Consider the following 15958-nt stretch of genomic DNA (forward strand, 5'->3'; position numbering starts at 1 on the left):
GGGCGTGGGCTGGGTGAGTGTGGGGGCGGGGCGTGGGCTGGGTGAGTGTGGGGGCGGGGCGAGGGCTGGGTGAGTGTGGGGGCGGGGCGTGGGCTGGGTGAATGTGGGGGCGGGGCGTGGGCTGGGTGAGTGTGGGGGCGGGGCGTGGGCTGGGTGAGTGGGGGCGGGGCGAGGGCTGGGTGAGTGTGGGGCGGGGCGTGGGCTGGGTGAGTGTGGGGGCGGGGCGTGGGCTGGGTGAGTGTGGGGGCGGGGCGTGGGCTGGGTGAGTGTGGGGGCGGGGCGTGGGCTGGGTGAGTGTGGGGGCGGGGCGAGGGCTGGGTGAGTGTGGGGGCGGGGCGTGGGCTGGGTGAGTGTGGGGCGGGGCGTGGGCTGGGTGAGTGTGGGGGCGGGGCGAGGGCTGGGTGAGTGTGGGGGCGGGGCGAGGGCTGGGTGAGTGTGGGGGCGGGGCGTGGGCTGGGTGAGTGTGGGGGCGGGGCGTGGGCTGGGTGAGGGAGGGGGCGGGGCGTGGGCTGGGTGAGTGTGGGGGCGGGGCGTGCGCTGGGTGAGTGTGGGGGCGGGGCGTGGGCTGGGCGAGTGTGGGGCGGGGCGTGGGCTGGGCGAGTGTGGGGCGGGGCGAGGGCTGGGTGAGTGTGGGGGCGGGGCGTGGGCTGGGTGAGTGTGGGGGCGGGGCGAGGGCTGGGTGAGTGTGGGGGCGGGGCGTGGGCTGGGTGAGTGTGGGGGGCGGGGCGAGGGCTGGGTGAGTGTGGGGGCGGGGCGTGGGCTGGGTGAGTGTGGGGGCGGGGCGAGGGCTGGGTGAGTGTGGGGGCGGGGCGAGGGCTGGGTGAGTGTGGGGGCGGGGCGTGGGCTGGGTGAGTGTGGGGGCGGGGCGTGGGCTGGGTGAGTGTGGGGGCGGGGCGTGGGCTGGGTGAGTGTGGGGGCGGGGCGAGGGCTGGGTGAGTGTGGGGGCGGGGCGTGGGCTGGGTGAATGTGGGGGCGGGGCGTGGGCTGGGTGAGTGTGGGGGCGGGGCGTGGGCTGGGTGAGTGGGGGCGGGGCGAGGGCTGGGTGAGTGTGGGGCGGGGCGTGGGCTGGGTGAGTGTGGGGGCGGGGCGTGGGCTGGGTGAGTGTGGGGGCGGGGCGTGGGCTGGGTGAGTGTGGGGGCGGGGCGTGGGCTGGGGGAGCCAATCCCAAAGCTGGGAGAACCCGGAAGTAAACCGCGCAGAACAGGGGGGCGGTACCTACCACTGGCTGACTCCACACAGAGAAGAGGCTCCCGCTTGAGGAATCGAGCCCAGGGGCTTCTAGCTATGGGAAGACACAAGCGTGACGACCACCACCGCGCTGCCACCAAGATGTAGCAGGCGATTAGAAGAAGCACAGCACACTGGGCTTGGGATTGTGGAGGAAGGGATGGACAGTTATGGACGCAGCTCAATCACCAGCTGAAATATATATTTTTACCTTGATTTTTATGTTACCAGGTAAGGCCCATTGAGCTATGTAGCTCCTTTTCAGAAGCAACCTGGCCACAAAGCATAGCTCAACAAGGCGGCTTATGTGTACATTTATATCAGGCAAATACTGCTATAAATACGCATGTTTCCAAATGTGGGGGGAAAAACTCGAGGACCCGGAGACAAATGAATATGACCAAGGGGAGAACATGCAAACTCCAAATATACCAGCATCAAGGTCGGGATCGAACCCACGACCTCCTGTATACCAGGCGAGGTAGTTAACGTCTCGTCAACGTCGCACCCTGAAGCCAAGCACCATCACATTGCAGATCCTAACAGCTACTCTTCCGCTCCCCACACACAACACAGGCTGTGAAAATGTTGTTCACATTCGACGCGTGAAAATCCGCGCTGGGAACAACTCGCCTGTTGACACGATGCCCGGCTAATTTTTGACATGTGCCACTTGCCTCGCTGCTGCTGCTGCTGTCTTTCTCGCGCCCTCGTCTTTGTTTTCACGTTAAGTTTGACTTTGAGCAAGACCACAGAACTTCGTTTGAGAAAATCACCCAAGCGGTGATGAGTGGGACAAGGCTCGGTCCGCTTCATGCTCTTCACCCCACGTGGGCTGGGGAGGCGTGCGAATACAATTACCCGTTCATGCAATGCGTGCCGCTATGCCACTTGGGACGTTCTGTATTATATATATTTTAAAAGTACATATTTAGCATTTATATTCACAAGCAAGCAGGCTTAGGTGTAAGCCGCATTCACACTTGCCAACAGGAAGTGATGTCACTTATGCTCTTTTCCACTTCAGGGTTCCGCTGCGGTCTACTTTGTGCATGAGACAAAATTCGAAGCTTTTCTGTAGATCCCCGGCTTCTGAAGAAATGCACCGCGCCAGATTCCACGCCCAATAACTCTTTTCAAGGGTCCCTGGCCTAATTAGAAACTAAAAATCAATGTTGCAACACTTTTGACCTGTTCTTTGACCCTGCAAACACCTGAAATAATTGTTTCGTGTGAAATCTGATATGGGACACCGGTAGACGACATCACGTCGGTTATTGTTTATTTATAGACTATAGACCGAGTATAAGGTCACACACGTGCACGCTCGCACACCGTTAAATCTCACACTCGCAATGCCATGATTGACACTGTTATCCTTCCAACTGAGTTGTACTGAAGTCACATGGCACTTCTCAGTATATTTAGTAAGCAAGTAATTATGCATTGATTCATCAATCAAAATCAAATCTTATGTTCACGACACATGTATCTGATCATGCGTGTAAGATTTTATTAGTTATGATTTATACAAAATATATGCACATAGCATGGAGCGTGGGCGCATTGGTTTCACGCATTGCGCTGTGAACTCAGTAAGATGAGTTCGAATTCTGGCCACGGCTAATATCAGTTGGGCGCCGTGGTGGCGAGATGTTAACCACCTCGCCTGATATACAGGAGGTCGTGAGTTCGAGCGTGACGCCTGCTGTATATTTGGAGTTTACATGTCTCTCTCCCCGTGGTCACGTGGATTTTTCTCCGGGTCCTCCAGTATTTTTCTCAAAATTTAGAAATATGCATTTAGAGTATTTGACTGCTGCTATCAATTTCCACGTGATAAGCCACTTCGTTGAGCTGTCATTTGTGGCCAGATCACTTCTGAAAAAGAGCTACATAGCTCAGTGGGCCTTACCTGGTACAATAAAAAAAATAGTACTTTTTAAAATGATGATATCTGAACCGGTCCTTGGCCCTCTCTTCACCACCCCACACCGACCAGCGTCGTGAAAGGGGCATGGATAGGACAAAACTGTGCAAATGAGACGAAAAATCTGAATGAATAAAAACACGGCAGTAGAGACAAGATGAACAGGAATCAACTCCTCTGTTGAATTGCGTGGTAACAATTCTTATAATTACGGGAATTTTAACCCCCTTTATTTAAGAGGCCCGAGCCTCTTAAGCATCTGCTCCAAACTGTCTCTTCATGGAGGTCAGCGGGACAAAACATTAAGACTTACAACAAGACATCGGCACGAGCCAAAAAAAGCAATCCTGTTCCGATGACTTAACTTGCCGCGGTGCAGAGCAGATGACAGGCGGAGTAGCAAATTAGTTCACCTTACCACAAACAGCGGACTCCTGTCGTTGGTAAATTATGAATACACATATAATTAAAATGTGACATTAACAGGAGTAGTTAAAATGTAATGGAAAAACGCTGAGTCGTTACCAGAACGGGTACCAGACGTTTCTTAAGACGCTTAGTGGACAATTCCATGCCACTCAAGTGCCAGCTGCACTTCAGTTTGGCTCCACCATGAATCCGAATACCAACTAACGAATACCAGCACTCACATGGTTTGATCGCTCGTATCGTGTACACGGTCGAACCAAACTTTAGCGCCAAGTGCCCTGCAGTTTGGTGCGTTTGTGTATTCGGATATTTGAACCTTATGGCGGGACCCGGGGTTCCCGAGTAAACGGAAGTCAAAATCGTAATTCGTGTATTCATTTTTGACGATTCCGTCCCACCGCGCACATAAACGCCGCGACCCGCCTGGCGCGGATCATCCTGTTGCCGTGTCATGTCCAAGCGCAGCGGCGAGGACGAATACGCAGAAGAGCTGCGCCCTCGACAACCCGAAGCGTGCCGCCGTTGACGCCCCAGGTAGAAGGTCGCCGTTGGCACGGGACAGAAATCAGTCCTCTCCTCGTTCTTCACCAAGCACCCATGGTTGCCAAAATTGCCGTAGTTATAAACAAAACTTTGATGAGCGCATCTTGTACAGCTCATCGAGAGGATTAGATCGCCGTATCGTTCGCCTTCAACAGACATAAAATGACGGCGCAACGCAGTTAATGCGAGAGGCGGGGGCTTATGGGACCCCAGGGTCCCGCCATGAGGTTAATATGCGACAGAATCGTTACGTGAGCAATACGATCATATCCATGTAGTCCGCTCGACAACATCAACAACCAAACAAATACACAAATACATTCGTACATTCACGGCCGACTTTCCAGCAAGAAAAAGAGCTAAAAAACCTGTTGGTAACTGAAACAACGTTAAGGCAAAGGGCGTGAAGATTTTAAATGAAACAAAGAGTAAAAGCTCGCGACGTCATTGAGACCGCAATCAAACAACTGACTGAGACTTGGGGAACGCTTTTCTGTGTTTATGCAGCGCCACAAAGCGCAGAGCGAGTGCGCATCCCGTTCATTGAACCTGCTCCTTCTCTTGTTTTTAAAGACAACGACACGATTCCTCTCTTTGTCCTAGGACTGGCTTGCTCCTCGCTCGTGGTCTCACGAGTTTTTGCCCTTGGTTCCGTGATGTGTTGAGAGCCTCAATAATGCATGCTGGCAGGCGCGTGTTGCCGGAGAGAGATGTTAAGTCATGCGTACGGCCGATTGGATGTGACAGATTTCCCGACAGGCTGAATTTCACCCATTCCTGGTGTTTCTTGACTAATTCTCTTTGCCAACGAATGAATTGATGTTATTTATGACTTCACATATATATATATTGACGTGCGTGCGTAGGTGCGCATGTGTGTATGTATTTATCTTGTCCTTGATCAAAATACCTGGAGTGCACCAGATTCTCGTCATAATTCGGAAACTAAGCACGAGGGAACAGGTGCTGTGGGCTTCTGCTGGACCACGTGGTGAGCAGAGGGCAATGCAGCAAAATCCATTGTTGTACTGCACTGTTCTCAATCTATACTCCCTACCTTCACCAGCCTACACTGGCCGGCATGGTGAAGTGTGGTCAAATAATCACTGCCACCTGTACAGCGTGGGGCGGCCCTCATCCAGGAGTAGATTAACAAAGAGCTAATACATGGACGTTAATCTGTCTATCTAGTACCGACCTTAGCTGTCTATCTTTGCCATCTCTCTGTCTGTTTGGCTGCCTGCCTTACTACGCGCCTCTGACTTGGTCGATTATCACCTGCACTTATTATTATGACTCCTACCTGTATCTGTCTGCCTGCACATCCATTCAATCAGTCTTCCCGTCACTGTATCCATCCTCTTAAAATAAAATGTTGCCGCTTGAGTGACTGTGCGTAGCTAATGCAAAGAGTAGGAAAGGGCAGTACTGACATATCAGCCAAACAAGCTTCTCTGGATTAGAAGTTTTCTACCTATTTATTTATTTATTTACATGAGAAATAGGTTTTAAGTAGACCAGCAGGGTTTGTAGTCTGGAGCAGTGATGTGAAATTCAATCGGTTCAGAGCTAAATAGGTCAGAGCATGGAATAGAAATTCCTCTTGCTAATGCACCTATTCATCTTATTCAATTTAATGTACGCGTGTCTTCTTTTTTACAAGATTCACCAGAGTGCAAGGGCTCGCAATATAGCATCTCGCTTGATTAAAATTATTAGCATTTGAAAAAAGATAATTCACCATTACACCCGGAGCATCACACTTAAACACGGTCTCGTTTTAATACCGTGTCGGTGACACTTGTGTTGTCTCATCTTGCACGATCATAAAGAAACAACACGTGGAAAACAACGTTGGCGACTCTGTGCAGCCGAATGTATTTTCTGTTGAACGAGTAACAACGTTTCAGCACCATCATTCACGACCCATTGCCCTGCAAGTGTCTCGTGCAAATTTGACATCTGCGCCAATCCACCAACACGATTGCAGTTATCGTTGCATCCAAAGCGCTATTGAAAATATACTTTCGTGAGTGATGTGTACTGGCGCCCAGGATGTTACGCATGCATGTTCAGCACACACGTAATCTTTAGATTGGACCAAAGGCCATCGAGATGCACAGGGCTGCATGCTTCACCGTGCGCTCGAACATGGGACATCTCGTATGTGATTCTAAGTGCAGACAGCAGCTGTCCAGTGTTTCTCTCATGGGGTGTTTTACTGCGGTGCACTTTCTGCCCATCGGCCCATTCTCTGTTCAGTCCCCGAACTGCATTTGCAGAATGAGTGCACGGTAAGCAAGATGTACGTCTCTACGCAAGATACCGAAACTCGACATGTTCGTCAATAACACTGTGGCCCGAAATATAAACTCGCACATGATCGGCAACGTTTTGGGGGAATGATCCTTCTTCATAGTAAACATCTTGTGAGATAGGCTACCAATCACTGCATTCTCTAATTGCGTATGGTACAAAGTACAGCTCAGAAACGTGGTCATTAAACCAAAAATTGGAGCAGAAAATGAAAGGTGCACAAGGGAAGTATGGAAGAATGCACGCTCGGAATTGCATTGAGAGACAGGAGGAGGACCACGTGGCTTAGAGAGCATGCACAGGTGAAAGACGTCATAGCAAACTGTTCAGGAAAGTAGAACAAAACAATGGCCAATGGTCAAAAATAGTGAAGGAGCAGGCAGCCAAGGAATGAAAGAAGACGCCCACTGAGGAGGAGTGATGAAAACGGATCATGCATGTCATGTGATGTGTGTGTGTGTCGCCGGGGTGAATTGTAACATCCTTCATAACTGGAGATGAATCTCCCAAGTGTGCGGTTGTATGTATGTTGAACTTCTTTTGCACCGTACGTAGCCAACCGTGCTAATCGGAGGTGCATGGGAAGGACAACAAGCTAAACGCGAAAAGCAGTTCTAAATAAATGAGATCTCAATCTAGATTTAAAAGTGCACGGCTCTAGTGGCTTCTGTGCATGGACTGCAGCCCCGCAGTAGCTGCACGTGGCTGCAGGCCGTGCATGGTGCTTGGTTGGTTCCTGCCGAGTGGAGATCGCAGCGGTGACCCAGTAATTCTATATCGCCCCCCACTACGTGCGCGTGTGTGTGTGACGATACATCACGACCGCAATGAAACAATTTCACACCATTCGTGTACAAAACGAGTTGTTCTCAGTGACCGAATATACATTATAAGATTAACGGTAATCATTGCTTACGAATAGCAGCGTAATGTTATTGCAGGGATCGTGTTCACCGTTGATTTATGCGTTGCTGTGTTATCAATGAAAGGACCAGAGTCACTCCTAGTAGTGTTTTAATTCATAAAGTATAATCATTTTTACTTGTGGCTTTATTTGTTAGGAATCTTCTATTATTTCTTTACATTTAATCTTCTGCACAACATGAGTATTTGCTTTTTTTATGATGTATTATCTTTAAAGTAATCACTTTTCTCTTATCACTGTTAATAGTTTTATGTTTGATATGCATGAACCAAAAATACGATGACATTTCAGTAGCATTTTCAATAACATGTACAAACTGCAAAAGTCAGGTTACATTTCAGTATCATCGTGAAGTAATAATCATATTACAACGATGTTATTTTGGGTTAACACGTAGGCTTTCGCCTATTTTGTTAGCCTTATTGCTCTTGCTACAATATAGTATTAACGTCCGACATTATCATTGGCTGCTCTGTATGCTATGAAGAAGGGCCATTGCCCAAAACGTTACCTGTGTGATATTTTCCTATTAAGACCACACACATTGTTATTAACGAATGGTGTTGAGTTTGTTTTTGGTGGTTAGTGCACCACTGCCACCAACAGCAGCATCACCAAATGATTTGTTCAACATTATTCTTAGTCGCAGCATTGAGTGCTTACAGAGCAGATATTAGGAAGTTCATGGGATAGACTAAGCAACTTGGAAGTCTGGAATTAAACATGTCAACAAAGCGTTGAAATACTCTTTGGAAAAAACCAAGGAGTATGAATCCTTGCAGTCACGAAAGCTTCAAATCTAAAGCGTTGAAAACATAGTGGGGGAGAGGAGGTTAACACACGTATCCCGTTTCCAAACCGTAACCCTAATCACAGAACTGCAGTGCATTGGCAAAGATTCCACGCCCCACACGGCCATTCCATGACCGTGTTTGTAGACGACTCTTATTTGGCTGGAAAGTTCAGGCAGGAGTTCAAATTCTCTTACGCAGTTTCATTTCTCAGGCTCGACCTGAAGGCCACGTGGAAATTCGGGCCCAGCAGATGTATAGAATTCTGGAAAGGAGCTGGCCAACTGTTAAGGTAACGTGAACTTGGGGAAATTATATACATTCTTTTTATTACCAACTAGAATTGTCCATCAACTTAAGTTAAGTTATCTGTCAATTTGAGTTGAATCGAGTTGACTGTCCATGGAAATGAGTGAATGTGGTGTGGAAGAGGGCATGTCACTGAGAGAGGCGTTGGAGTGGCGCACGGCCAGGGGTCACCTCTAGTCCAGCGCTGCGGAGGCTGCGAGGGTTGATGGATCGCACAAATGTCGTGGAATTCCCTTCCCGTGGGCGTTGAGGTGTCATACCCTCTCTCGCTAGGAGAACGCGGTGCAGCAAAAATGTGGATTCCACCTTCTCTGTGTGTATGTTGAACTTCTTTCGCGCTGGACATAGCCAACTGTGCTAGTTGGAGGTGTGGGGGAAGGACAACAAACAAAACACGTAAAGCGGTTCAAAAGAAATTAGTTTTCAATCTGGATGATTGAAAAGTGCATAGCTCCAGCGGCGTCCTAATTTCGGAAGAAAGAGCGTTCCTGACGGCCGCAGAAGTGCATCCGAAAGGTCGTGATGCAGTGACCATCTTTGTTCGATGAACAGCTAAAAGCGTCATGCGAGGATGACCAGAGCGAGTGTGGGATAGCGTTTCCCCCCGGAGAACACGTGGATTTTCTCCAGGTGCTTCGGTTTCTTCCACACCTAAGCACTCATGAATTGGCTGATAACACTTTAATATATAGAGGATCGAAGAGCTTGGGCATTTGTTGGTGCCAGCTCACGGCGTGGCTGCCTTCTTCCCACATGTCTGTGGTTCCTCGCGCCTCAGGGTAATTTTCTCTCTCTTGGAGAAGCGAGCTAATGATGTGTGGCGCGTTGCAAGTTGACGTCATTACCCGATGTTTGTGACCAATGGGGAAGACCTAAAGCCAGACGTTGTAGGTCAAATGATAGCTTTGCATCAGCTGTGGAATCTATGAAAAGGAAGCGATGGCCACGTTATCCGTGGTGACCTCTCGACCTTCACCTGTCAATACCAACAATGTCCTGTCGGTATCATTGCGGTCATGCGAGAGTCATTTAAAAATGCGTTATTACGGCAGCGAAGACGACGACGACGTCACCTCCACCTTGCTACAGTCCCTCGAGCCCCACAGTCAAACAAACGCAGGGCGCTGCACCCCCTCGGGGCCCACATTAGTCACCAGGTGAGGCTGGTGCAAGGGGACGGATACCAGATGGCAATTATATTTATTTATATTTAGCACCAAGCGATGGGTTTTTTTCGAGAATATTTTAATTGCTAATTTAAATAAAGGCCAGCCTTATCCATATATTATAGTTATGCTATTCACCAGGTTTTTAAATGTATTTGTGTAACTGTATAATATTGTCATTTGCATACAAAATTCAGTATCATTTGTCAGTCCCTTGGTAACAGAATTTCTGCTTGGGACACAATCACGCAAAATCACGTTTAGCAAAGGCATTTTTGGTCTTACATCTTTACAAAAAGCATTCCTCTTATCACTGTGGACAGTGAGTTTCCCAGATCTATCACCATGTACAGCATTTGAAAAGTAAATTTTCATCATCACTCAAGTTCTACACATTGATAATTGAAGGCCTATCCATGTCCTCACTGATCACAATCATTATGATCTCATCTCAGCGGCCATCCACTCTGACATGAGTGCATATAGACGTGGTTTGCTTCTACCACGATTCGTAAAATCGCCTCCGAGTTGCAGGTGCTAAGGACGCAGCTCAACGACCCAACGCAAAGGGCATCTCGTGGAGTGGATGAGGGTTGAGTGAAGGGGAGGCTCGGGTCAGCTTGAGTGGCAGTCCGAGTGTAACGGTGTGCCTCTTTATCGAAATGTCAAACCCGCGTCATTGCACCGAGCTAATAATTCTCGAACATCTTTGTTTTGCAGGGGAAATCCTTGACCTCCAAGAGACTCACCAGCCTGGTGCAGTCGTCCTGATTAAAACAATGTACTCCCCCCCCCTCGGAAGCGGGGAGAGTCACCGTGCTCCAAACGCCTCCCGCACCGTCGTCTCAAGAAGCACCAGCCTCTCAACACGAGCGGTCGAAGACCGACTTTACAAAACTTTTCACGAATTAATAATCACGGTGTCCGATTTCTGTGAGAATGGTCGGTAATGAAATATGGACATCGTTGAGCTCTTGGGACCAGGTTTTGCAAGACCAAGTTTTCTGCACTAACGGGGGGGGGGGGGGGGGGGGTGGTTAACAGAGCACGTGGTGCCCTTGAAGAGACTGGCTCTTAATACGCAAATTCCATTCCACTTAAACTCACTCTGGTCTATACGTCAATGTCAAGCAATGATTTAAAGCCTTTACCAGAAGCTCTCGACTTGATGGTAAATGAGTGGATGTGCAGCATGTACCAGTTAGCAGGCACGCCGAAATGCGCCGAGTGTTGGAAGAACCATTGCGGGGAGTTTGTCAGATTCAGTAGCTTAACGAAACCCTACAATGGATCTGCTCACCTCCGTGAATGAGTTCGTCGGCACACATGCACGCCCCAGAAACAAACGATGCGAAGACTTCGTTGTAACGGAGTTTTCCTGCGGGACATCCCGCCGTGATGGTGAACGTGGCGTGAGTTTGCAAATGAAAGCCCTTTTCTCGTTTTCAGCTGTTCGGGTTTCGTATCTGCCGGATGTTGACGAATTCCCAGTCAATATTGGTCGGGTTTAATGCCATAGTCCCGTGTAACAAGTGGGCAGTGGAGAAAACCTAGATTAACAACCCTGCTCTGCGATCATTAGGTTTTTATTTTATTTATATTTTCAACAAAGCAAAGGTAGAAACACAGAACAGGTATACAAGCGACCACTACGTACGGTTGAGACGAATGGCAACAGTCGGCTGTGTTATATTCCAGCGGTCGACTTGGATGCAACACACGTCATCCATTCTTCCCTGGTACACATCCACAGTACATCAGACGTGACCTCCCTTGCCAAACATTCCGAGACCTCTTCCTGGATAGGTCACCTCAGAGGGAGTACAGAACCACGTGGATGCAACCACAACGAGAGCGTTCCAGCGTGCGGCGCCGTTCGTCTGGGAGGAAGCGCGCAGCCCTGACGCCCGGTCAAGGCACCCCCCTCGACTTCTTGGTTTTGGTGTCTGTAACGAGGCTGCTGTTGTGCATCATGTCACCGGCCACCCACCGAGCGATTGGTCTGGCCGTCCCCAGGGGCTGGAGACCACGGCCAGCTGGAGACAAGCACGTCACCTCGCTCTCTTGATCTAAATCTTCAACAGCAGTGTGTTTTTCACATTTGTATTTCAGTGGCAATATTTAAACAAGTAAACACTTCTCACTATTGCAAAATGGAAATGGGAAGTGTATATGCCAATGCGGCAAATTCAAGCAGTTGGCTCCAAATGTTATAAATCCATGTCTGGCTTTTGCAGTTCCTTCATTTAGTGCCGAGCCAGGCAGCAGCAGCAGCAGCGTCCTTCCACCCGCCGCCCGGCTTGGTTAGCGGACGTGGTCTTCAGACAACGTGTGTCGCGGTCTGTCTTGCACCACAGCAGCTCAAGCTTGGTTTGTAACGTCAGACCCACAGGGGGCCTTGGCCTGGTCACAGCCTGTTGAGCAGGGCTTAGTTTCTTCAGTCATTCAGCACCGATTCCCTGCTAATCGTCAACGCTCTGTGTTGATTGTATTCACACAGCAGCCAGAGCAAGATCATCTTCCTACCTATACTTACACAGCTCGTCGCTGAACATCTGCCAACACGATATCACAGAGCTGGTTTAAAAAAAGGTGTTAAATTGTACAATGTACATTTTTAATATTCGGTGGATAAAATTAGTAAAGTGTATAAAGTGAAAATATTTATTTGAGATGTTTCTGCTGTTGAGGTTTTTACACGAGCTTTTAAAGCGGCGAGACAATGAATGAGCGAATGTTTGGGAAATGTTCTGTAGTCGAAGGCTATGCAACAAGAAATTTCGCATGTTTTGTTGCTACTGCTTGTTTTAACACTAACATGAGTGAACCTTACAACATGGCACATAGGAGGAATACCATGTAACACAGACCTCACCCTCATCGCCATCTGTACATTAAAGATTTACAGAGTCGCTGCTTTTTTTGTCAGCTGTGGGTGTTGACTTAGTGCAAGCTAGCCCAGATCGGCTGCCCATTAGTGCAGACTATCCCAGATCTGCTGCCCATTGTTCGTGCAGGCAAGCCCAGATCTGCTGCCCATTGTTAGTTGAGAGAACCCCCACTTGAAGTGACTTCAGCAGTGGTTCTGTAGTGTTCTCTTCTTGGGCCGTTCCCCAATGTGATGCGGTGCTCTGTTGGCTGTGAGAATTCCATAAATAGGTTTATTCACCTCATGACATAACATCCATGGGCCGATTGGAATAAAGTCGGTTATAAAGTATAAGATGATGTATCTACCAACGGGCACCAATTAGCAAACTCCTGCACCATGGTAGACATGACAATCTGTGCAGAGGTGATGCGCAAAGGGGGTTGAGAGCCTGTGTAAAGTGAGGAGGGCACATTACGTGCAAATGAAAGAGGAAATAGACACGAATTTTTTTTTTGAAAGTCATGCTCAGGGCAAATGGAAATCCGCATCAGCACTGACTCCACACATAACAAATGGATCGTCGCTGTAATAAGCCGAAGTTAAAATGAAACACGCAGTGAAAAGAGCGCACGGGAGGCTGCTGTTCCAAACAGCCGCTCGCATGTGCTGCCACGGTGTTGTGCTGCCATGGTGTTGTGCTGCCACGTTGATGTGCTGCCTGCGTGCCATGAGCCTCAGTCCAGATCGCCCCCATTGACTGCAGTGTGCAGGTCATTGTGGTGCATATTCGTGAAGCGTCATGTCTCCTGCTGGGATCCATGCCTTCAAGTTTATTGAGAACTCAAGATACCAGGATAGTCCCGTTTGCAAGAGTGACCTGAGGCATTAGTCCACCAGTAGGGGGCGATGATTGGTATGTATAATCCCAATTGAGTATTTTGTGGGATTTTTTTTAATTTGGCAAATTTGGACCGTGATACCGACACGCAATGGCCTACTCTTGCAAATGCCATAATTGGATCTTTAACATCCACTTTGATTATGGTTACAACCACAGTAATAACCAGGGCGGCCGCTAGATTCGAATGTGGTTGAGGGGGCCCGGTTAGTGAGGCGCGGTTCACTTACGTGGCCATTTGGCGTCTCTCGTGAATGCTCAAACGTACTGTACCGACACTAATAATTAGAAATAAGAAAAGCTTACGTGCAAGTAATAATCCCTTTGAAGCTATTTATTACTTGATTTTCTGTGAGACACTTCCTCTGATGCGTTATTCGTCGTAGTGTAATTAATTTTGAAGCAGGAGGCCTTACTTTTTAATTATTTATCAGTGGACTGATGCACGCGAATGTACAGCGTTGAATCGGCACCCGTAGATACAGAGCACGAATTCCCACATTCTGTAGTTGATGGAACATTGTCGAAAGCTACGGCCACCACCACCCACACGTAGTCTCCCCCACCTCTTATTCCACCGTGATTGCTATCACTGCTCCTGCATTCATATTACAGTGCTATATTGAATGTGTGGTGAATTTTCTAGGTCTCAAATCCTATGTAAATAAATAATGTTATGAAACAACGTAGACATCATGTAGAAAATGTACTTAATCAATTATTTATATGTTCTTGCACTCCCTTTTTGGTAATTTATGACAAAGTCAATAGTCAAGTCAACATTCTCCCCGCTCCAGTGAGCTTGGGACATTCATCATCTCTCTTTGCAGCCTTGAGCCAATGTCAGATATTGTATATTGCCCAAGCAGGATCCAGGCATATACCAATTGTGCTCCTTCAGTCAGATCAGGGCTGCCACTTCTGAGGCAAAAAAACAGAGCTTAAAAGTCAAAGTCAAAGTTATTTATTGCCCTGAATGTCCACTGTTTACTACCCTGAGCCAGTGATTGAAATGCAACATTGCTATGGTGGGGGCGAGTCTATCCACAGTACAACCACTGTTGTTGACTTCCTTACAAAGTGGTACTTATTTACATTACTTCGGAGGGATCATGAGCTGAGGCACTGGGGGATTCCACGGTGAATTGAAGCACCTTTAATGGCCGTAAGGATAACGTGATCCGAGTACATTTAGTATCACGCACCTCGAGACGCTATTAATCAAGGAATTGAAGCGTAATTCCATCCTTCCAGGTGATTTCTCCTCTATCTCTCTTACCAAGATACCAAAGGGCACTCCATCTCGTACTCCCTTCAATTAAGAGTATTCATTCAATATAAGGACCTCAGTCAGATATATGTGCGAATCAGAAGTTTGTTCAGCTACTGTTATAACCAGGTTGAAGACATCAACTCACTACTCTTGAAAAAATGGTTTAATCACCGTTGGCTGCTCGATTCGAACCCATGATCTCGACAGTGTTGACTCTGTGCTCTTACCCAAGAAGGGGTTCGTTGGCTTTCTCGTTGTGAATATTATTTTGTTTGTGTCCCATTAATTAACTAAAGCACCTGTATTCGTGTGAGGGAGGAAGCTTGTTTTAGAAGGGCGGTCTCACATGATGCTTTGTCTTCGGCTTGTTTTTGCAGAGTACTTTGACCCATGGATGAGAACACAAAAGAGTGCGTAACAAAGCACTTGATAGCAGACACAAGGTTGAGACCTTCTATCATGTGACAACGTGGAAACTACTCCCAATTATTGAGCGGCACTATATTCAATCAATAGATGCCTTTTTACGTGGGTTTCCCCCAAGCTACGGTATCAATTCCTCACACTTATTATTTAAATACCCTGCGTAAAAGTACCGAATATACCATGCTCAATGTGATCATATGTACATCTATATGCCCACACTCGTATATGAGAACCACAGTACTGTAGTGTTATGTATGTGCAGAGGATAAATGTATTCAGCCTATATGATGTGGTATGTTATCATACACCTGGCAAATGCAATACTGCCTTGTGAGTTTGACTCCAAAGGGTCATTGGCACAGAAGCACACGTGTAACTGTATATCTGTATGTGTAAACACAATGTATAGTTTGATGGGGCAATAAAAGGCAACACTTCAGTGAATAAAGCTGAAGTCACTCAGCCAAAGTGTCGCTACCGTCTCTTTTGCTAATTGAAGACAAAGGCCCCCATATGGCCTTCCATCAGCTGTTTGGGTGAGTGCTGTTAGCGAGCACGTTATTAAGGTTGTCATGGCACACGAGGGGGTTGGTGGCCAGCACCCCAGTGATGATGTTTTTACACACCACAACAGGTGCTCATTTAAGGCTGAGTTGACCTAGATGAGGCCCGAGACCAGTTCCGATATGTTTGTCACCGATGATGGCCGTGAGCAGGAATCGACCTGGGGTGGCCCGGTTCGTAGTGCATTGCGCTAACCTTACGCTACCGCTCCCCATAATATCACGCATTATAAAATTGTTTGCTAATACCACACACTGCATGCAAATACCGTATCCTGCTGTGTGAACAT

The 15958-nt window shown here is 48.1% G+C and overlaps 1 protein-coding gene across 1 annotated transcript in view; it reads left to right on the forward strand.

Moving 5' to 3' along the window:
- Window positions 1-15529, forward strand: part of LOC133352587 (regulator of G-protein signaling 7-like) — a 97690-nt gene extending 82161 nt beyond the window's left edge. Inside the window, exon 17 of the mRNA XM_061568327.1 lies at window positions 10357-15529. Coding sequence (XP_061424311.1) covers window positions 10357-10407 — 51 coding nt within the window. The 3' untranslated portion in view covers window positions 10408-15529. The remainder of the gene's footprint in view (window positions 1-10356) is intronic.
- Window positions 15530-15958: the final 429 nt, after the last annotated feature.

The sequence above is a fragment of the Lethenteron reissneri genome, chromosome 41 (assembly GCF_015708825.2).
Source record: "Lethenteron reissneri isolate LAM-NWPU_2019-01 chromosome 41, ASM1570882v1, whole genome shotgun sequence".
Classification (NCBI taxonomy): domain Eukaryota; kingdom Metazoa; phylum Chordata; class Hyperoartia; order Petromyzontiformes; family Petromyzontidae; genus Lethenteron; species Lethenteron reissneri.